The sequence below is a fragment of the Nannobrachium achirus genome (assembly GCF_963921795.1).
Source record: "Nannobrachium achirus genome assembly, chromosome: 15".
In the NCBI taxonomy this organism is placed as follows: Eukaryota; Metazoa; Chordata; class Actinopteri; order Myctophiformes; family Myctophidae; genus Nannobrachium; species Nannobrachium achirus.
Window position 1 is genome coordinate 13,524,644 of NC_137822.1, and position 23,916 is coordinate 13,548,559.

The following is a 23,916-nucleotide window of genomic DNA, read 5'->3' on the forward strand; positions in this document are numbered from 1 at the left end:
TGGCGTGCTTTTCACTTTGCATTAATCTTCCACCATTCACATTTCAGCAAAAAGGCCAAAGATTACTCTGTACAGATGACAGCAATATGTGCCAGCTCTGTTATGTCACCCCAAGAGCGCCTGGCTGGCACTCCGGAACACACACTGCCTGTGACATTGGGTGACTTTACGCCCTTTCTGATATGATTTGACTTGAGTCATTTAAGATCAGATTCATTTTCTCACCTGGGCCTCTCTACCCATACACCCTTCACCCCATAAACCTCTCTCTGTCGGGTGGAAACAGACGAGCGTTTAAAAACGAAGAGAATCGTACCTGAGGTTTTTAATTTAGAAAACAAAGCAGCGTTTCCCCCTTAACACAAAGCCAAGGTTTCTAACGTTTCTAGCTGTTGCTGCTGCTGCCGTTCACTCACGCTTTATTTTGAAGAGCCTCGGAAGCTTCGTGCGTGTGCACGTGAGTGTCCACTGACGATTGAGGAAGAAAATCCATTTGTTTACAAACGCTCGCGAAACTAAAATCCAAACCGGGGCCGACCATCGTGGTAAAGTGTCGCTGTGAAAACAATCAGATCTCTGCTTCCCTGGCGTTCTTTGCACCTCATTCATGTCCATTCTATGTTTCAGCATAGAATGGAAATCAATGCAGCCTAGTCGCACGATTTTCTCTCTCTGCGAGCCACGGTGTGACGTATGGACTAGGGTCTTTCACAGGGAACACAACAAGCGCGCAGCACGCTGCACAGTTAACCCTTTGTTGTCTCGTTGAGGAACGAGATAACTCCTTTTGGCAGAGCGACCTCTAGTGGCCGTATCTCGTTACTGAACGAGTTTGGCGTACAAATTGTTAAAGTGATGCTGTTTTTTATGTACATTTTGATATTTGGGTAACATAAGCTGGATGTTATAACGTGAAGCCCATTGAATTGCCTTGGAAATTTGTGATACAAATCAAATTGCCTTGCCTTGCCTAAATCCAACTGGATAAAGTCAAAGTTACATTATCGTGGCTTGGTGGCTGTCACCACTTTGGTGCACATCGGAAACCTGCACTGTCTGACACTCTTCTACACTGTCTGTCACTGCCTGTCACTCAAAACACATCTCGTTTATTTGAATTGAGAATAAGCCACAAATAAAACATCAAAATGTTTGCGAATTAAACACAATGAAGTCCAAGATAAATTTTCATTGTAACGTGGTCCTAAGCTGTCTCTCCACAACGTATACCATCGTTGTCGGGTGGAAACCTCGTATCTCCAAGTTTCAAATGTGTACGTTCTTTCGCAAACGCCTCGCACTTGTGTGCTTGTAGATTGTCTGTTTTCACTAGTTTAAAGCATTTTTTAAAATGATAAATGCAAAACGAACGGTTTGGGACATACAAGGTTTTCACCCGACAACGACGATATAGTAGTCCCTCCTATACCCAACATCCACACATATTTGCAGTATTTGTTTTATCTCTCTCTGTCTCCATGTGTCTCTCTCTCTCTCACTCACTCACTCACTCACTCACTCACTCACTCACTCACACACACGCATGACACACGCACGCATGCACGCACACACAGACACACGCTCCTCGCCCCATATGGCTACGCAGCACATGGGTAGACTGAGATGAGCTGTGGTATTGATCAGCACGGCCATCTGGTCAGTGTACAATGTGATCTTGTCTAGGAGCGTGATGGCCTGCACCCTGATACCATCTTGATTTGCTTCTAATCCAGTCTGCAGTGCTGGGTGATGCTCTTCACTGTGTGCGACCTCTAGGGGTGACATCACCTAAAAGAGTAACTCTAAACCGGAGAGAGGAGAACGGAGACAGGGAAACAAATAAAACAATGGAAACTACATCCTCAAGTCAGTGGCGTCAGTTCAGCAAAAGCTAGGGTATGGCAAAGATGGGAGTCCTCATGGAAAATAGGCATTACATTTTTGGATAACACGGTTCTATTGTGAAAATAGCAGATCTACATGCTCACAACGAGCATGTAGATCGGCTATTTTCACAATGTCTGAAAAAAAATGAAAAAAGCCACAATTAACAATAATGCATTGCACCTGTGCAGCTAGCTGACCTGCGGAACGTGGTAATATACCATTTTGTCAAGCTGGGGAGAATATAATTATGATACCTTGTTAAAGCTATACTGTGTAAGTTGCTCACCTAGAGGTCAGTAGCTCTATAGCAAACCGTGGTCGCGTCCGCGTCTTTTGGACGTTTTTCGCCGCGGACCACCCCCGCGTCTGCCTCCACCTCGCCAAGATCTATCTTTAGAGGGGTCCCTGGTTCCTGTGCGTTCAGGCATTCCGGAGAAACGGACTCCTTCGCCGAGTAAATGCTGTTGTTATGTTGAGGCAAGCTACACGGGCGCCTACAAATATGGCCGCCGTATTGTGATAGCGACCCCACTTCAAGATGCGCTGTGATTGGCCAGCAGTGTATAACCCTCGCTGTGATTGGCCGGTAGTGTATGATGACCAGGGCAGGAATTTCACGGCGGCCACGACGGCCATGGCCGTCGTTGCCCCTCTCTTTGGCCGTGTGCCCCTCGAAAAATGACATGCCCAAACGGCCACAGTGGCCGTGGTGCCCCAGCGCCCACAGCAGTCCGTTAACTGCTTTGTACCGTTTTTTCCTCTGCGCGATTTTCCAGTCATTACGGTAACAGCAGTGCATGGTTGGTTGAGCTGCTCACATGACCAGTAGTAGATTCCATTTACGCTCGTAGTAGCAGCATAGCAGCCACCGCATAGTGGAGCCGCCGACACAGTGATTATACAACACAAAAACATCACGGGCTAAACGGGAGTTACATCTAACGCAGCCTGTTGAATAAATCCGAATGTGCGAATGAATGCCTTCAAACGGAGCTCTGCTGAGCTCAGGACAACAACCAAAATGCAGCACAAGGGAACCAAAAGCTATTCTTTCCCCAAGAGGCTGAGCTGTCAGTACATTATTGTTGAGAAAGGATCACTTCACTCCGCGAACGGGAGGGAGGAGTTTGTGTGTGTGTGTGTGTGTGTGTGTGTGTGCGTGCGTGTGTGCACAACACATGGCCAGTGGTGGAAAAAGTACTCAAATGTTTTACTCAAGTAAAAGTATAGCCTACTGCAATGTAGAAATACTCCGGTTGCAAGTAAAAGTCCTCAAATTCAAAATATACTTGAGTAAAAGTACAAAAGTATTGGTATCAAAAATGTACTTAAAGTACCAAAAGTAAAAGTACAAAATGTTTGAAAATAGCAGATCTACAAGCTCACAACACATAGTTATGCGACATCTTGAGCTTGTAGATCTGCTATTTTTTCTACAAGCTTGGTTATTTTCAAATAGCCTAAATAGGGCTAAAGTGGTTCATGTATGTTTAATAATATTATAATTTATATATGCAAAGTAACTGTTAACTAAAGGTTTCAAATAATTGTAGTGGAGTAAAAGTACAATATTTGGATCCGAGATGTAGTGGAGTAGAAGTAAGTGTTAGAAATACTCAAAATTACAATAAACAATTAAGTACAATACTTAAGTAAATGTACTTAGTTACTTTACACCACTGCACATGGCAAAACCAGAAATAAACATTTTCTTGATATTTATTTAATTGAAAGGTATTACATTAAACCTTAACGTTTAAGCTAAATTAATTATGACTGTGGCGTGGACTTAAAATCATTGTTTTAATGATGGCCTTCCTGCCCTGGCACTTGGCCTTTGTGCCCTCAAACATTTTACAACACCAAAGGCCAATTGGCCTTGCCCCTAAACTGATGAAATTCCAGGCCTGATGATGACGCAATTTTGCCGCGAAATTCTCCCCCCCTCACGGCTCATAGAAAACATATAAAGAGAAGGCTTCAGAAGCTGAAAATAACGGAGTGGGTGTTCTAAAACTTTAGCGATTTAACAGTTAGGACAATTTTAAGATTTGTTTTATAAAAAAAGTTACATGGTATAACTTTAAAGTGACCATTATGTTAAATTTTGCATTTGTAGTTATTTTACTGTAATTTAACAACATAATAACCAGCGCAGATAGACAAAGAGACATTCATGGATTTATATTTAAAAGTAACTTTTATTTCCCCCCCTGGACCCAGGGTATGGCAGCTGCATACCCCTGCCATACCCAATTGACGCCTCTGCCTCAAGTGATGATGACCTGGCCGTGGTTGTTAGCCTATGAAATAATAAAAAGAAAGAAAAAAAAAAAAGAATGGAAGTGGATAGGTCTTCACCGGCGCACACAACCCATCACATCTCAGCAGAGACGACAACACGCGTTCACCGTTCCCCCTCCGCTCAGCTCCGGGGGGAATAGCACACTCGCTCATTCCCCCGCAGAGAGGCAGCTTGCAGCAGCAGCAGTGGTGTAAAGTAACTAAAAGTACATTTACTTGAGTAGCCTGTACTTGTAGGTATTTGTACTTGAGTCCAATTTCCAGTACTTTCCTACACTACATTTCGGAATTCGGATCCTATTGTATTTAATACCCAGCGATTTATTTTAAAACATTAGTCTTTTTGAAGATATAAATGAGCCTACAATAAAACATACATAAACCATGCTTTTACCAGTAAGACATTCGAGTACTTTTTCCAAGCGGCCACACAGACGAGAGAGACGGAAAAGGTGAAAGAATTAGAACACCGTTCCCCTCAGCCTCAATGTAAAGGGAAGGTCCCTCGACCATGCTCCCTCTCTCTCTTTAAGTAGGATAGAGTGAGCTTGCTTTGATACAGAGAGAGAGGAGTTCACCCGCGAATGTTCGTTAAATTTGACACAAGGGCGAATAAAAAACTGACGCCTTTTCACTTATTAGAAATTTGCGTTTGGTGTGGAAGCTTCCATTGACTTTATAAGGTAAAAAAAAAAGCAAATTATACGCTAATTCGCTATTCGCTAATTCGCCCCCGGTGTGTACGGACCTTTAGTCTATGTACTTTAAACGTTTTATGTTGTGGGGAGAGGAATATGTTTGGTTTCTCATGTGGGACACTTGGTTTAAAATCTCAGGTAGGACAGGAAACTCGGAGATTGCAGCTTTAATTGAACACTGAGAGTGTAAATACAGTACTAGTAAGCCTTGCCGAGCCTATCTCCTGTTTCTGTAGCGTGAGGCAGCTTGATGTACAAGCACCCCCAATCCAACCCTTGATGCTGAGTGCCAAGCAGGGAGGTACTGGGTCTTTGGTATGACCCGGCCGGGGATCAAACCCCAACCTCCCAGTCTTAAGGCAGACACTCTAAAAACACAAGGCTACTGACCTGGTAAAGCGTATACATGCTATTTGGCACCCAATTCTGGGTGCTGGGTACAAGGATTTACTGCGGGCCCCGCATGAATGTTCTTCATAGGGGGAGGGGGGTTTAACCCATTTAGACTGGGAACGCATTTATTACGCATTATTTTGTTATGGTGCTCAAACCTTTTCTTCTGAAGGACCCCCAAAATGATATGTATTTGGTCACGGAACCCCCATCTCAAAATATTTAATTGCAGGGACCCCCCAGAAGCAAAATTTGAGTTACAAATGGTCGCTTAAAAAAAATACATATTCAAAGATTTGCAGATCTACAAGCTTGCAGCGCGGCACTCGGTGCCGTGCTGTATATCTGCTATTTTTCAATAACTAAAGTTTAAAATAATTAAAGCCCCTCCACCTTGGGCCCTAGTAACTCTGTCCCCCACCCCCTTGTGACGCCCCTGGGGAAAGGTTAAATTAACAGTGAGTATTTTCCCGTGTATACAGTGTCAATGTGGAGGTGTGAGATCATACATTATTATCATGTGATGAGGAAGGGTCTCCGTGGCTGACATGCTTTTACATTCACAATGGATGACACATTCATAAAGGAGAGTGCTATTGATCACTTTGAACCGCTGGCCTCTGTGATTGTGTTTGTGTGCACATGGTACATAATACCGCATGTGTTTTAACTACAGCATCTAAAAATCAAGGGTGAATGCAAAGTAGTCTGTGCAATTCAATTAACCTTCAGTCATTCATTATATTAGGCCATGGAAAAAGAATGTATGAACCAATTTAAACTTGACGTCTCTATTTTGGGCACATGCTCTACTGTTCTGTATAGGCAGAACATTTTCAAAAATCTAAATGAAAAAGCATCTATCTATTACACAGTATACTAACTATATATTTTTCATAATATAATTTTTTGTTTAGTTTAGTCTTTCTATTCATGATCTTAAAATTTTAAATAATAATATGAATGACTGGGGAAAAGAAAGACAACAACAAAAATAAAAATGAAAGAAGGAGGAATGCAGAAGAGCCAGGCACGTGCACACATAGACATCAGAGGGGGCTTGAGCCCCTGCCCTTTTACTCGTCTGTAAAAAAGTGCCCCCTAAAGACCCTGAATGCAGTTTTTACAATGGAGAAAGAAATGCAAACGCCCCCTTTCCGTGCCATACCTGAAGGCAGCATTCAAGAGAATAGCCTCATCCAAACTCTCCTGAACTTGAAGGCAGCATCTTATGCTTAAATAATTGTCCTCTCTGTGTAGAAATACATGCCATACGCCACATCTCCAGTATTCACTTGATTATGCTTAGTTTAGTACTGAAAATATCAGACCTCCAAGCCCGCTGCGACGCGTTGTGATCTTGGAGGTCTGCTATTTTCAATATTTTCAACAAAAGGCCCTTTTATTAGGGGTGTAACGATACATTTTAACAGCGATACGATACGCATCACGCTACATGGTTAACGATACGATACATGGACGGTATCGGTTCATTCATGGCGAGACGATACGATTCGATTCAATGATTTAAAATCGATATAGTAACTATTTAGCAAAAAAATGAAATCTGTGTAAAACATGTAAAAAATCTATTATTATGGAAGTAAACGGTGTGATTATCTAGCAAATACATGGACATTATATTTCAACACATATGGACAAACCCACCTTGACATGAACACAGAGATTACACACATTTATCAGTAGACCAAGAGTAGCTATATGGAATGGAAAGGTAAGTAGACCCCCCTTTTTTAATTTTCCCTCTTAAAATGGCTAACTACAAGGCACAAATACTTAGTTTCCATATTACAATCGATTATTTGCATTGCAAAACTCTTCGATACCGATTACCGCATTTTAAAACGATACGATACGATACAAAGCCAAAACGGTCCGATATTTTGCTTTTGCAAACGATATAGTAGATCTTTGCAAATTAAAATTGTTTTTTTTTCCGATTCAGTTACTATATCGCTACACCCCTACCTTTTACGTCAGCCCCTGCCTCTCCTACATTCTCTGCACATCTACTGAGCAGAGCACTTATCATTCAGCCTCACGGCGTCCCGGGGGGGCTGGCGGTGGTTGGCAGAGGCTCTCTGGACATCCATCATGACGGGAGTGTCTGTCAGCCGGCAGCACTATGGCTGACACAGACATCACGTCACTAGCCCATTTAGAACGGGTAACACATTATTTTGTGTCATTATTTTATGCTTTAACTATTAAAAAATAGCAGATATACAAGCTCGCAGCGCGGCACCGAGTGCCGCGCTGCGAGCTTGTAGATCTGCTATTTTTGAAAAATCGTGAAAATTAGAATTTTCACTCGATTCTATAAGTGTCTTTTGAATCCTTCTAAGGTTTTTTGAAAAACCTGTGTTTCTGTGTCAGCAATCTGGCCAGCCATCGTCAAAGAAAAGGTCCTTTTCACTTAACTGGCGCTCAGTTAGTCTGTTCTTGAGAGACTACTATGTCAGTGGTTCTCAAACCTTTTCATGTGAAGGACCCCCAAAATGATATGTATTTGGCCACGGACCCCCATATCAAAATATTTAGTTCCAGGGACCACCCAGAAGCAAAATTTGAGTTACAAACATTCGCTTTAAAAATACATATATTCAAAGATTTGCACACATTTTCACAACTTTTTCAAAAAAATAGCAGATCTACAAGCTCGCAGCGCGGCACTCGGTGCCGCGCTGTGAGCTTGTAGATCTGCTATTTTTCACTGGTTAAAGCATTCAATAATTCTAGGCCTAAATGGGCTAGTATTACACCTGCCCGTCATCCGCATCAGATGAAGCCCTTAGAAGCACCGCAACGCTTACATTATGAATGTAGCCTGCCGTTCCGAGATGAAAAATAGCCACATCACGCAAGACAAATAGCCGAATAAATTAAATTGGCATGGTTTTTGAAAGTGAAAGCACAATCGTGGACGTGTTTTGCTGAATAAAATGTTATTTTTAACCCTTCTGTGGTAGAGTAGGTTAATACAGTATTATCCTGAAGAAGACATACTTTGTTGAAACCTTGGTGTTTTAAATAATAAATAAATAAAAATGTTATTGCATCATGACTACAAGCTGTGCGACCTCCTTTCTTTGAATCCAATATAACTAGCACATCTGCAGCGGTTGGAGGTGGCCTGCCTCTTCCAGTGGTGGCAAAAGTAAAAAAAAAAAAAAAAAAAAAGTTAATTAAGCAAAAGTATCAATACTGCAATGTAGAAATACTCTGTTACAAGTAAAGGTCTGAAGAAAAAAATAGTGATTCCTAAAAGTAATAGTGAGACAAAGTTTGAATTAATTCTCACCATGAATAAAATATGCTACACTGTCACTTTGGCCCGTGTTCACGAAACTTTTGCAGTTTCCCCTCCAATACATCTATGTCTGAACAAACACCCGCTGCGGACCTACCCAGCACGTTCTGTGCATAGAATCCAGGTGTACAATATACCAGTGGTGGAACGTAACTAAGTACATGTATTTAAGTGCAATTTTGAGATATTTGGACTTATTTTAGTATTTCCAATTTCCAATACCTTTACTCCACTACACCTTGGTTGCAGATATTGTACTTTTACTCCGCTACATTTATTTGAAAACTTTAGTTACTAGTTACTTTGTAGATTATTATTATTACAAAACATACATTAACGACTTCAGCCTTGTAGGCCATTTGAAAAGAGTTGATCTACAAGCTCAAAATGTGTCGCGATTTGATGCATTATGTGAGCTTGTAGATCTGCTATTTTCAAAAGATTTTTGTACGTTTGGCTTTTGGTACTTTAAGTACATGTTGATGCCAATACTTTTGTATATACTGTATACTTTAAACTCAATTTACATTTTGAATTACGTATTACTTATTATTTACTTACATTATTATTTCTACATTGCTGTATTGAACATTCGAGTACAGTCCAGTATACTGCAGGAGTTTGTAGTGCACCTGGCCTCGTTAGTATGAATTTTGAGGAGTTTCTTTATTTATTTAGCGAACGCAAAGTCCTTGAGGCAAGCAGTTGCCCTCGTCTGCTTATCGCAATGATTAATCTGACGGAATATTCTGCGTTTAGTTTTTTATGTTCTATTTTGTTGTTTGTTTTCTGCACATATGATTTGTTTTTATGCTTTTGTACTTAAAGGACAACTTTTTTTTTTACAACAAGGGTTCATATTTTAGATTATAATAAGAGAAAAGACGGTGAGTGTTAAAACGTTTTCATTTACTTCTTTCTATCGTTTTAGCGATTTTAATGACATTGATTACAGTGATAAACATGTACTTTTAGATACAACAAGCCCATTCCCAAGATGCACCACAATCTTTCATGGGCAGATGTTACTAGTTGTTACTATGTTACTAGGGCTAGTAGTGTTAGTGTAAATAGTAATAAAGACATTACCGGCTTATTGTGTCTAAAAAGACACATTTAGGCACTTGCAATTTAGGCAAAAGTTGTCCTTTAATTCTATGTATGAAAGGTGCTACAGTATATAAATAAAGATCATTATCATCATTATGGAGGGTGACTGCTGCCTGATTTATGCTCGCCCCAAAATAGCTGATCTACAAGCTCACAAGTCACAACACAGCGCAACAATGCAACAACGCTTTGTATTGTAGCTACTATCAGCTATTTTTGGCTTACTCCTGCTTTTAGTCTTTGGAGAGGGCAAGCTTCAATGACGCGCTTCATTGTTTGCTCCTCTCCACTTGGGCTGCTGTCCCAGTTTTAAGGAGTAAGCTGCAAGATGAATGACTGTTTAAATGGAGAACTTTGACTGATTTATTAAACTACAATGTGTCCATTTAACCTGAAATTGTGCATAATATTTTACACCAAAGAGATGCACACAGTGAGACACAATGACAATGGCAACACTTGTTGGTGAGAACAAGGCACCCTGGGCCCATGACAGGTGCAGTGACAAAGCAAAGAGAGGCTCGTTATTCCATCAGAGAGTTGCTATCTTTCAGACGCCAGAAAGTGATGTGATTAAAAACTATTGATCGCCAAGTCCTGTAATATTGTCATTACTTGAGTAAATGAAAGAGGTCTCAGAACGGATAATTAGGATAATTGTGTTTCCAATTGTGATTATCTTGCAGAGGAGAGAGACACTGGAGCATCACGGACAGATAAAGCCTTTTATTTAGGTGCTAGTACAAAAATAATTACCAGGGGTGTCGCACCAAATTCTGGGCCCGGGGTACAAGGATTCACTGCGGGCCTCCCATGAATGTTCTTCATAGGGGGAGGGGGTTTAACACATTTAGACTGGGAACGCATTATTTTGTGCTTTAACTATTGACAAATATCAGATATACAAGCTCACAGCGCGGCACGAGTGCCGCACTGCGAGCTTGTAGATCTGCTATTTTTAGTCTTTGAATATTTCAAATCCTGTCAGTGGTACACAAAACTTTTCATGTGAAGGACCCCAAAAATTATATGTATTTGGACCCCCATCTCAAAATATTTAGTTCCAGGGACCCCCCAGAAGCACAATTTGAGTTACAAAAGTTTGCTTAAAAAACACATTCAAAGATTTCCACACATTTTCACTACTTTTCAAAGATATCTACAGATCTACAAGTTTGCAGCTGTGAGCTTGTAGATCTGCTATTTTTCAATAGATAAAGTATATAATAATTAGGGCCCCTCCACCTTGGGTAACTCAGTAACACCCTAGTAACTCGGTCCCACTTTTCCCCCCCTTGTGACACCCCTGATAATGACGGACGTTTCCATGCTACTGCGTCTTCCTCAGAGTCATCGCTTTATCAAGGCTTTATCAGTCCGTGCTGCTCCAGTGTCCTTCTCCTCTGCAGTCTTCTGTCCCTGCTCTGGTGATGCACCGGTCCGGACTATAGCCGTTTAGGCCGAGGCGCGCCGTAGAATCCCTTTGTTCTATGATTCAGCATTTTGAATATCTGTGTATTTTTTGTTTCGTACATTTAGTCATTAATTCATATTTTAAAATATAATTCCACCAAAAAAATCACACATTTTCCTGATTTGAAAACAATTTTTCAACATTTTTTCCAAAATGAAATTATTATTATTATTACTAAATTAGAAAGCAAATGTTTTAGAAGTAATGATAATAGTAGATCTGCAATCTCACGAGAGCTTGCAGATCTGCCATTTTCACTAGTTAGGGCAAACATCTCATGATTTCTCTTTTGGGTCTTTAGCAAAAAACATTTGGAGCCACTGCTGTACAAGATACCACAGTACCTACAGTACTGATCCAACCACTGGACTGCCAAACCCTAAAGGGATAGAAAAGCCCTTTGCACACAGGACAGTTGCGTTTTTTTTTTGTTTTTTTTTTGCTGCATGAATAAAACGCATTGGATTTGGTGTGCAATGCTGTGCGGAATCGGCGCTGCGGATCCCAAAAGGAGTCATAAAAGGAGTGCAGGAACGCAAGGCCGCAGCCACTCGTCGCACGGCTAATTCGGATCTGGTGTGCATGAGGTCATAGAGAATCATTGTTTTCTTAAAAAAAAAAAAATCTGTTTTATCCGTGCGGATAAACGTGCCTGTGTGCAAAGGGCTAAAGTTACTCTCCCCATGGAGACTTCAATTCATGGATATCTTTTAGTTTTTGTCACATTCCTAAGCCAACAATTTGATGACCAGCAGTGGTTCCCTATGGAGACACAAAGAGTCATTGGCTGAATTATTGGCTGGGGAATGCAACAAAAATATCCATGAATTCAGGTCTCCGTGGGGTGAGAAATCGATAGAAAAAATAAATCCCATCACTATCCCTTTAACCCGCTATGATTGATGCATATCTTGATGAGTGATCTCTCTGACTCACCTCTTACCCCTCTCTCCCTTCTACTCTGTCCCCCATGTCTGTCTGTCTGTCTCTCTCTCTCTCTCTCTCTCTCTCTCTCTCTCTCTCTCTCTCTCTCTCTCTCTCTCTCTCTCTCTCTCTCCCTAGTGTCCCGAGGGGTTGAGACCGATGAAGGATGGGTCAGGTTGCTATGACTACTCCAAGGGCACGGACTGCACGGATGGCTTCAACGGGGGCTGTGAGCAGCTGTGTCTCCAGCAGCTGGTGCCCCTGGCAGAGGACCCCAGCTCCAGCAACGTGCTCATGTTCTGCGGGTGAGTGCCAGCTTGTACCGCCCCCACACCAATGGAAATGGAATTATTAAACCCTTTAAGACCTGGAATTGTTTTATACTTTAGCTCATGGGTCTTTAACAGGGGGTCCTGGACTCTAGGGGGTCCTCAGAGTTACTACAGGGGGTCCTCCAAATCTTTGTTAGATAGAAACTTTTTTCTCCTTTTGTATATTAACCACTTGAACCCTATTAGTGTCCATATTCTGAGAACTTTAGCCAAAAATAGCAGATCTACAAGTTCACAACGCCTCGCAGCGCGAGGCGTTGTGAGCTTGTAGATCGGCTATTTTCGACAAAGACGTTTGGCTTTGAGGGGAAAAAGAGGGGAGTACAGAGTGAAATGTCAAGTTATGTATTGACGATTCAAGTGGCTAAATACTAATAAATCTGAAACACAAATTGACATGAATCCAAAATACACTGATGATCGTGCTGTCAAACAATGAAACTATATGGAATCTATGAAAAGGTTGTGGGGGTCCCTGCTTCATCTCTCTCTCAGCTAAGGGGCCCTTGGCCTGAAAACGTTGAAGACCCCGGCTTTAGCTATTGAAAAATAGCAGATCTACTGTGCAGATGTGCTATTTTTTTTGTTCGTGAAAGTTTGTGCAAATCTGCTTCTGGGGGGTCCCTGGAACAAAATATTTTGAGATGGGGGTCCGTGGCCAAATACATATAATTTTAGGGGTTCTTGACATGAAAAGGTTTGAGAACCACTGGAAACATGCAAAGAAACATGTGTTTCTCAAAAACCTTAGAAGGATTTAGAAGACATTTATAGAATCGTGTCCAAAATATTCAAAGACTTGCACAAATTTTCAAGGTTTTTCAAAAATAGCAGATCTACAAGCTAGCAGTGATGTGAGCTTGTATATCTACTATTTTTTTCAATAGTTAAAGCATAAAATAATCGTTAAAGTTATAATGTGTTCTAAATGGGTTAAAAAACTGCTTGTTCCGTTAGCTCTCACCTCATCTTAACCTTCAGTTATGTTTAGTTTCTTTTATGTGCACAGTGAAAAAAACCTCTTCAATCAATCAGTCAGTCAGTCAATTAGTCAATCATCTATTTATTGGCATCGATCTATCAATCTATTGATTGATCAAATATAGATATGAAATAAAGTAGATCAACTGAGTTCCAGTCAGATAATTCCTTCAACATTCCAAGAGATGATTTTGCACCAGTAAAATGTCAAATTCCTGGCTGTCTCTACTACACAGTGAATTAATTTAACTCAGGGTTCTAGTGTGTAGGGCCCCTCACGACGACAGTATTAGGATAATCCTAATGATTTATTAATTATGAGGCCCTTGGTGACACTCATGCCTCCTCTATACTTACAGTAGTTGCGAGCAAGTGCCGACCGTGCACCGACATGAACAGATCTACAAGCTCACAATGTGTCACAGTGCGATGCGTTGTGATCTTGCAGCTATGTTCAACTACCACTACTACTGCAACTAAGTATCCAGGGATTCCAGGCTTAAATTAGGCCCTTAAGGTGAATAGATTGAAACTCCTTTTCCTTGATGTTCAAGTAATGTGGTGCTGCGCGTATGAAAGAATGCTGAATGCTGACTATTACAACGGCACGGGCGGAGCAAGAGAATTACAAACACGTGAGAGTATAATAAATAGCCGGCAGAGCAAATGCAGACATTAGAGGTTGTCAGGCGTGTTCCTTCATGCAAACATGAGATGCATTAAAGCGGGGCATGAATAAGAAAGGCGGCAAAACAGCAAGCTAGAAACCAATCGATAGCCTTATAATCCAATTTTCACCTCTGCTTTGAAAACAGCCCAAGCATGCTATCAGGACTGACTGGAGCATTCTGCTTCGTGTGTGTGTGTGTGTGTGTGTGTGTGTGTGTGTGTGTGTGTGTGTGTGTGTGTGTGTGTGTGTGTGTGTGTGTGTGTGTGTGTGTGTGTGTGTGTGTGTGTGTGTGTGTGTGTGTGTGTGTGTGTGTGTGTGTGTGTGTGTGTGTGTGTGTGTGTGTGTGAGTGAGTGAGAGACTGTGTGTGTGTGACTGTGTGTTGTGCGGTCCCGGTATGTTCCATTACCATTAAGTGAGTGTTGTGTGGATTGTGCTTCTCAGCCATTTTCTGAGCCGGGTAAATGCTGAATGTGCATATTTATCACAGCCGGCCCGACTGAATTAAATGTAGGCTGTGTGTGTGTGTTTTAAGCATTCCGTGGTGCTTGCAGAGGGACTTTTCAATTGAAAGATTAGACGACAAAACAATAGCAGCCTCTCTGATCTATTAGCTTCTTGAGCTATGCGCTCCTTTGGTTTTTTCCTCTCGGGGGGATATTGCATATCGCCCCTTCTTCTAAAGCCTGTCTGACTGAGTTTGTATGAAAAGTGACCCAGTGTGTGTGCGTGTGTGTGTGTGTGTGTGTGTGTGTGTGTGTGTGTGTGTGTGTGTGTGTGTGTGTGTGTGTGTGTGTGTGTGTGTGTGTGTGTGTGTGCGCGCGTGTGTATATGTGTGTGCGTGCGTGTGTGTGTGCGTGTGTGTGTGTGCGTGTGTGTTTCTGGTCTGCGTGCATGTTTGCTTGCATGTGCTTGTATGCTCACTCAGACAAAAGCCGTTGCCAACGAAACTGCATTCTGTGTACTGTATGTGTTGTTTTCTTGGGTCAATATCTACACATACATTGTAGTCTTAGTTCATTTAAATCACTTAAAGGAACATTTTCACCCTTTTTTTTTACATCATCGCCATACTGTATATCGATCCTCTCACTAATGCTCACTGATACAGGACACCCTTTCTGTCTACATGCATCTGTGTCGCAGATATAATCGATAGTCATTTCACACAATATTCTAAATCTTTTTTTATGTCTAGATATGTCTGCATGTGTCTGCCAAATGGCTTGTGCACACTGCCAGTGTTAACTTCAGGCTAACTTCGTACATCCACAATGCATTTCCTTTTGAAGATAAAGCCTGTGGTTCCCATTAGCTGGTACATTCCTATCATGGATTACTATGTCATTGGAAAGACAATTCTCTGAACTTTCCACAGCCCACATGTAGAGACAGAAATGTTGCCATCTTATAATGAGCGTTAGTCAGGGCCAAAGTTTTCCTTTAAACCACAGCATCCATATCTTGGAGAAAACCTTTGCAGAAAATCTCTGAAAAAAAAAAGCTTGTAGATATTTGCGGCTATTTTCAGCAAAGATATTTTATATAGAGCGGGCAGGCATAGGGTTTAAGTGTTTCAATCTCTTTAGCATTTTATTATCGCATCATAACCTGTCCCATAATAAGCAAGCATATCGACACTGAAACTCACCCAACTAGGCTCTTTGCAGCATGCTCAGGGGTGTCACACCAAATTCTGGGCCCTGGGTACAAGGATTCACTGCGGGCCCCCCATGAATGTTCTTCCTAGGGGGAGGGGGTGTAATCCATTTAGACTGGGAACGCATTATTACACAATATGTTGTGCTTTAACTATTGAAAAATAGCAGATATACAAGCTCACAGCACGGCACTGCGAGCTTGCAGATCTTTGAATATTTCAAATCCTTCTAAGGTTTAAAAAAAAAAAATATATATATATATATATATATATATGATTCTGGTGCTCAAAATTCTTAATTTGAAGGATTCCCAGAAGCAAAATTTGAGTTAAAAATGTTTGTTTAAAAAATACGTAATATGCAAAGATTTGCAGACATTTTCACGACTTTTCAAAAATAGCAGATCTCCAAGCTCGCAGCGCGGCACTCGGTGCCGCGCTGTGAGCTTGTATATCTGCTATTTTTCTATAGCTAAAGTAGGCCCCTCCACCTTGGGCCCCAGTAACTCAGTCCCACTTTCCCCCCCTCTTGTGACGCCCCTGAGCATGCTTATTTACGCCATACAAACCTGTCCCGTGTGGGTTTCGCCAGTCTGACGGCCACTGTGCCCGCGTGGCCTTTCCCCCCCGAGCGGACGTGTTTACATGCATCACGGTGACAGTCTCCTCTCCTCTGCCTAGGTGTGTACAAGAATACAAGCTGGCGGCGGACGGGCGCTCCTGCATCCTGCAGTCGGAGAACTGCGAGGGTCCAAAGTGCCCGCGGCAGGACGTCCGCTTCAATGACACGCTGTTCGCTGAAATGCTGCATGGACACAGTAACAAGAGCCAGCAAGTCAACCTGGGACAGATATTCCAGATGACCTTCCGGTAACTAGTGCCCACTGTACACATACTGTACACATACTGTACACATACTGTACACATACTGTACACAGAAACACAGAAGCACACGCGCATGCACGCACGCACGCACACACACACACACACACACACACACACACACACACATTTTAATAGTTTATTCATGTCCACACAATGGATATTTGCATACCAGGACATAAATATTTTTGGTGCAGGTTACGTTACATTCACAATAATATTATGATATCAAGGCATTTGTACTCATGAGATAACAAGAATGTCACTCAGTACTCTGTGGGCACAAGCAGTAGTGTCTCTGTCATATACTGTATGGCGGCCACCAACCATAGTAAGCACAACACTTTGCCAGCCTTTTTGCTTCGCCTCTGGACATCACAAGCCGTCGAAACCTCCAGTTTCAAAGTCTGTGTGTCCCAGGCTGGACCATCAGAGGAACCAAAAGTTCTCAGTCTCGGACCATACCATCACCCGTGGGGAAATGGGGAAAAAAGAACCTGTGTTCCAATACATTCAATGTACTGTAGTTATTCTTTAGTCTTTTGCGTTGTGAGCTTTTAGATCACCTGTTTTGTCAGCACGCCCCACCATCACATATCAAACTCAACATTTATTAGGACCAGTGTTCGCTCACTGGAGCTTCTAAAACCACAGCCACAACATTTACAAAACAGACATTTAAGTGATTCCAGAAATAGTGCAGCACTAAGCAGAGTAGACCATTTACGGGTTCAGCTTACCTCCCGTTGCAGCAAGACCAAACTATTCATCAGGCGAATAGGCTTTTCCACTGTGTTTAGTGATTTCTGAGCTGTACAACCAGTGTGAGCTATGGGCAGTTGTGGCTACACCAGCAGCAGGCTACCCAGTGGTCATAAAAGTGTCCGTACACAGACAAAATGTGTTCATGGCAAGAACTGTAGCTAATTTGAGATTCTTTTTCTCGTTTTTACATAACATTAATGTTCTTATTTTGATCATAAGACTGGATTACCGAATGTCATTCTCCAGGTTTTCTTCACAACTGTATGGCACATATTTACTACAACACATTAGTAGTCCATTAGGACAGTGTTTCTCAATTTATTTTTTATTTTCGAGGACCCCCATAACTCTGAGAGAGTTTTGCTTCCATTTGTGCACTCTCAGAGTTACAGACCTGTAAAGGTCTCTTTAGCCGGTTTTCCATACCACTTTTTAGCCCGACACTACACGACACGGCACGACACCGCACCGCACCGCATTTTTTATGTAGGTTTTCCACTACAGTACCCCCCCCTCCTCTCCTCCTCCCCTCTCCCCCTCCTCCCCTCCGCTCCCGAAATATATCGACGCCCCTTTCAACATACGGATACTCGTTCTCAGTCTGTAAACACAACGGAGATGCTAACTTGCGCTAATTATTTTTAGAGATGTGGTGGACAATGTTTTAGATGCCACACACTCACACAGGTCTTCATCGAGTCTTTACAACTATAGCGACGACTAACGTCGGGGTGAACATAGTCAAATAATAACTTTATTGGCCAAACCACACAAAGAAGAGTAGAGGCTAGTTGCGCTAGCATACATGCTAAGCTACAGTACAGTACATGTAGGCTACTGTAGATTCTTTTCCCCATTCAACACGGAGATGTGGTGGTGGACAATGTTTTAGATGCCACACACTCACACAGGTCTTCATCAAGTCTTAACAACTATAGCGACAACTAACGTTGGGATGTTCATGGTCAAATTATAACTTTATTGGCCAAACTCCCCAAAAGAAGTAAGCTAATGTAGAGGCTATGCTAGTGCAGCAACAGGACAGTACATGTCATGTAGGCTACTGTAGATTCGTTCAACACATGCAGTTACAAATACAAACAGGAGACATCTCACTGAGATCTATATAAAATAACGGATTGCCGACGCATTTGCCGTTGATAATTGCGACTCGCGACGATATAGCCTATGTCCACTGTTTGTGTTGATTAATGTTCTTGGTGCTTCGTGGTATCTCAACTGCAGGGCTGGGGAACACAATTCTGCCTAATCGTCCTCTTTATAAACAGATGTATAAAACAAATAGGCTTTGCTTTTATATTTGATTTGCAGCCGTGACTGCATACTAAAATCTGTCTCAAGTTGTTGTGTTGAAAGACACAGCTCAGCCGTGAGACTCTGTCTCTGACCAATCAGTATCAGCAGCGTCACTGATTTGGCCTCACTTAGCCCAGGCCGGGTCCACTCGAGAGTGGAGCTGTTTAAGTACCCCGTTAAGTACCACTTTCACACCACTCTACCCAGTTCCTTGTAGTGGAAAACCTGACACAAGTGGGCGGTGTGGTGTGGAGTGGTGTGTAGTTGGGCCTGTGGAAAACCGGCTTTTGAGGCTTTAGCTTTTTATGTGTTTCTAATATCAATATCATTGTCCGGAAAATGTCCCCCAGAACATGCCAGCATGGCGATGATCCCTGATAGCAGCTGGTACTCTGACTCATCCCACCAGTAATACTGGTATCATCCTCAACCATAATCAGCTTGACGGATGGGATACTGGCTACTGATTTTTTTCTTTTTCACTGTGTTTAACCCAGTGTTTCTCAACCATTTTCATGTCAAGGACCCCACAAATCAATACGTATTTGGCCGCAGGCCCCTATCTGAGAAGTGATATGGACCACCATACAAGATTAGTGTAGTAAAAAAAAATCCCGAAATGTCAAAATACTGTAGCAGATCTGCTAGCTCACAGTGTGTGGCATCGCAGCAGGCTGTGAGTTTGTAGATCGGCTATTTTCAAGTATATAGGATCCCCTCAAGGACTTTGTGAGATGTGTTTACAGAGACACTGTTTCCTGCCTGATAGCCTTTAATCCAAGGCTAGATGAGGCCCAGTGCATCCAGTCAGGTTCTTTACAAGCCGCTCGGAGCTGATGGTATTTAATTCCCAGCTAGAATCTGTAAAGAGGATTTTTATAACCCTTTGCAGTGTAAGATATATTCTGACTTTATGAGCTGCTCTCTGCCCACAGTCTAAATAGTCAACTGTAAGAGCCAAAATACTGTAAAAAACAAACCAGTACAGTTACAGTACATGCTGTTACTATCACCTATATTATAATTTTGTCACTGTCGGGCAGAAACCTCGTATCTCTAAGTTAGAAATTTGTGTGTTTTTCATAAAGTAAAGCCCTGCTTCATCATACAAGACTGTCGCACAAAACTAGTGAAAATAGCAGATCTACAAGCACACAACGCCTCGTGGTGCGAGGCGTTGTGTGGTTGTAGATCGTCTATTTTCACTAGTTTAGATCATTTTTAAAACGAAATACAAAAGGAACGGTTTTGGACATACAAGGTTTCCACCCGACAACGACAATTTGTATTTTTATTGTCAATTAATGAATAAGGGGGGGGGGGGGGGGGGGGGGACTGCATTCAGTGTCAGTTTTCCCATATGACTAGAAACCCTGGTCTTCCAGACATGGAACAAAAAATCACACCCGTGTGAACTGAGCGGTGGTTTACCCACCTCATAGATCATGTGTACCGATTTTTGTGACATTTGAAGAAAATATGTAGGAAAAGGAGCAAAAAGTGTGTTTTGGAGAAAATTCAAGATGGCGGAAAATCTATCCTGGCACATCTGATCTACGGTTCAAGAGTTACGGGGCAAAACGTAAAGTGGGCCGTTATAGCGCCACCATGAGGCCGAGTGATGTAATTATGTTTCGATTCATTCTTAAAATCATTATGAATCTCCTCTCCGAGGTTTGAAACTGTAGCTCCTATGGTTTACGAGAGAAAAATACTTGAAAGTGATTTCTTGCATTGTCCCATTATAAGTCAATGGGGACAATTAAGCGTAGTTTTTTGCCGATTACGTCGGCATGGTAAGGCGGATCGGAACGAAAGGTAATAGAACACCATTCCCGGCCGAGCCGCACATTTTGATGTATATATTGCGCGAGTGGCGTAAATGGTGCGGCACTAGTTACGCGCCGAAGTTTAGGCTACATACAGACAGACAGACAGACACGGACGGAGACCCACACACACGGCCACGTATAGGAGCGTTGTGACCAGGCCCGGATTTATATGACATGAGGCCCCTGGGCAAGGGGAAATAAAGAGGCCCTCGTGCGCGCGGCAAAATTCCACCTCCGGTCCACCTGACTACACCGTGACCTCACCTTCGGACCGGCCCGTGCATAATCTGACTGTGTATCCTCATTGGCTCATTGGAAGGGTCTAAAGCGGATACAGAATTGGAGTTTGCGTGCATGTGTGTAGCCTATGTGTGTGGAAAGTACCGGATACATAGAGTGGGCGGGCTTTAGACTGCACTAAGCTTTCAGAGCAGCTACATGCAGTGCGGCCAGCAGAGCAGAAGCTCTCAATAATAAAACAAAATGTACTGTAACTAAACACAAATATCACTTTATTTGGATTGCAATACTTTAAAATGTTATCATTAAATTTACTCATTCAGGGTCTTTTCAAAATGGCTTCCAAGTTCTACAACGCCTCCCTCTCCATAGACTTCCATGTAATTCATAGTGAACGGATCATGCACGCCCATGCCTAGATCATGCACCACGTGTGTCCACACTGTTCACAGCTTTCAAACAAAAAAATCCGAATGGAAATCCGTTCAGGCATTCATGAGCTAGCAGCCATTATGTTTTCTTGAAATGTAACAAACATGGCTGCCATGTTTGTTGGTATGGGGGTTAAACATGGAATTTCGCGATTGCGATCATGCCTACTAAATCTTTTTGGTAAAAAAAATTTTTTTTTGAATTTTTTTTTTTTTTTTTTTTTTTTAGGCCCCCCTCCCCTGAGGCCCCTGGGCTCGTGCCCACCCTAGCCCAATGGTAAGTCCGGCCCTGGTTGTGACCACCGCTCAAAAATATACACACTTTTTTCCCCCCTCCCTTTTATTGGGGTCCAACCACAGGTGTGCATTAGGCTTAAAGACTTCCCAGGAGAAGTTGCTCTAACATCTCAACTGCCTCCATGTCTGCGTCTCTGAGGACTCCACAAAGAGGGGAACGTGTCCTCTTTTATCAGTGTTGGTGTGTGAGAGAGAGAGATGACGGAGATCCTCTGTGGAGTATCGCTCTGACACAGTCGTGAGCTTTTTTCTATTAGGGCGCTACAGTACGTGTGTATGAGAATGCATGACTGTGCGTGTTCTTGCGTGTGTGTGCGCGTGTGTGTGATGTGCGCGCATGCTTGCGTGCGGGAGTGTTTGTGTGTGAATGACACATCTGTGCATTAGAAGGAGAGAGAGCAAAGAGAAAGCATGCGCGTGGCGTACGTGCGGGCGTGCGTGCGTGTGTGTGTGCGCACATGCGTGCAGGCTTGTGTGCGCGTGTGTGTGCGTGCATGCATGGCCCCACAAGTATAGTACACTTTGATAAATAGACTGTGAGGACCATTCCCCTGGTCAACAACTCTTTACTTTATATTCAAGTCGTACTGTTTCAGCTGGAAGTGAGATTCCCCATTCTAGTGAATGAGTCAGCCTAGAGGGCGGGGCCAAAGCGTACACCTTCCATACTGTATGTCACTGATCACATGACCCAAACAATCAATTCTCCAGTTCTAGGCAACACAGAAGGGGAGGACCTTTTTCATATGTCCACACAACTCTAAGGTATATAAACTACATACTGTAGTTGAATGTTGAAAAAGGGTGGTATTCCCCTTTAAGCCTGGTTTATCCCTCTAAGGCCCGCATTAAGAAATACTTGAAATAAAAAATTGAAAAAAATCAGATGGTGTTGTAGGAGTCCTATTAACTCATCTGCTGCCATTTAACAATACCTTCGTACTCCAATCCTGCCATGAGTCTCCATAGACTTCCATGTAATCAGTAGTGCACGGATAATGCACACCCATGCCTAGATCATGCACCACGTGTGTCCACATTGCTCACAGCTTTCAAACAAAAAAATCAGAATGGAAATCCGTTCAGGCATTCATGAGTTAACAGCCACTATGTTTTCCTATAATGTAAACAAAAATGGCTGCCATGCTTGAAAGATGGGGTTGCTATGGGGGTTAAACATGCGATTTCGCGATCGCTATCATGCCTACTAACGTTTTTGGGGTTCAAAAAAAATTTTGAATTTTTTTTTTTTTTTTTTTCAAAATGGCGGCCATTCTCGGGTTCCTCGGGCGTGGCAGGGTGGGACATCGGGAAATTCTCGGGTTCCTCGGGCTTGGCAGGGTATGAGTTAAGAGGAAAATGTAATGTTTTTTTCAAAAAAATGTTTTTGTAAGATTTTATAGCCATAAATCAAAAATCATAAATCATGCTCTAATTTACATATGGGGGATATTTTTCACAATAATAACATATGTACATGTTCTAGACATTCTAATGATCACCAAAAAAAATAGTACAGGCATTTTACTTATGTTTTTGTGAGGTATAGCTTCCATGAAAAAGTGAGATGTTGTTCGTCAAAACTCTGGAATTTCAGCGGGTGTGGCGGGTGTGAATGTCACCCCCTGTGGGGGGTATTTATATGCAAATAGTGTGGCCAATGGCATTGTAATACTAAACAATAGAATCCAATGGTGGTGTTTAGGTGGTAGGGGGAGCTAAAATAAAATGATTTAAACCTTTTTTTGGATAAAATACAAACGTTGTAATATTACAACCGTGGGCCTTAGAGGGTTATACTTTGTTGCATGCCGGGGTCATGCACCTGAAATAGCTGATCTACTGATTGTAGATCGGCTAATATGCAGCTAGGGTTAGGGTTCAAAATCTCTGTCCTGTGTTGTGTTGTGTTGTGTTCTGTAAGGGATCGCCCTGATTTTAATTAGTCTGTGAAAAACTTTTAAAATCAATAAAAAGGAAAGAATCGCTGTCCTACAGTAAGTGTCCTTACTGCTATAGAAATACATAAATGAAATACGTAAATAAAGTGTGTGTGTGTGTGTGTGTGTGTGTGTGTGTGTGTGTGTGTGTGTGTGTGTGTGTGTGTGTGTGTGTGTGTGTGTGTGTGTGTGTGTGTGTGTGTGTGTGTGTGTGTGTGTGTGTGCGTGCGTGCGTGCGTGCGTGCGTGCGTGCGTGCACGTGTTCAGAGTGATCCCCGTTGTGCTGGCTGCTTACTGTCAGCCCTCTGAAAGCCCTGAAGATAATAAAGACAAATTTTAGTTGTGGTGCTGAGACGCTGCCATAATCAGAGAGAGATGAGGAGGAACTGGCAGTGTGTAAAAGCACACATGCACACATGCCTCACTTGTCTTTCATTGACACAGGTATAT

The 23,916-nt window shown here is 42.3% G+C and overlaps 1 protein-coding gene across 1 annotated transcript in view; it reads left to right on the forward strand.

The window, feature by feature from the left end:
* The window catches only part of astn2 (astrotactin 2), a gene marked incomplete at its 5' end in the record, with an annotated part of 725,257 nt that overhangs the window by 443,108 nt on the left and 258,233 nt on the right, over positions 1 to 23,916 (forward strand). Inside the window, 2 exon segments of the mRNA XM_080743421.1 lie at positions 12,260 to 12,426; positions 16,444 to 16,632. Coding sequence (XP_080599547.1) covers positions 12,260 to 12,426; positions 16,444 to 16,632 — 356 coding nt within the window.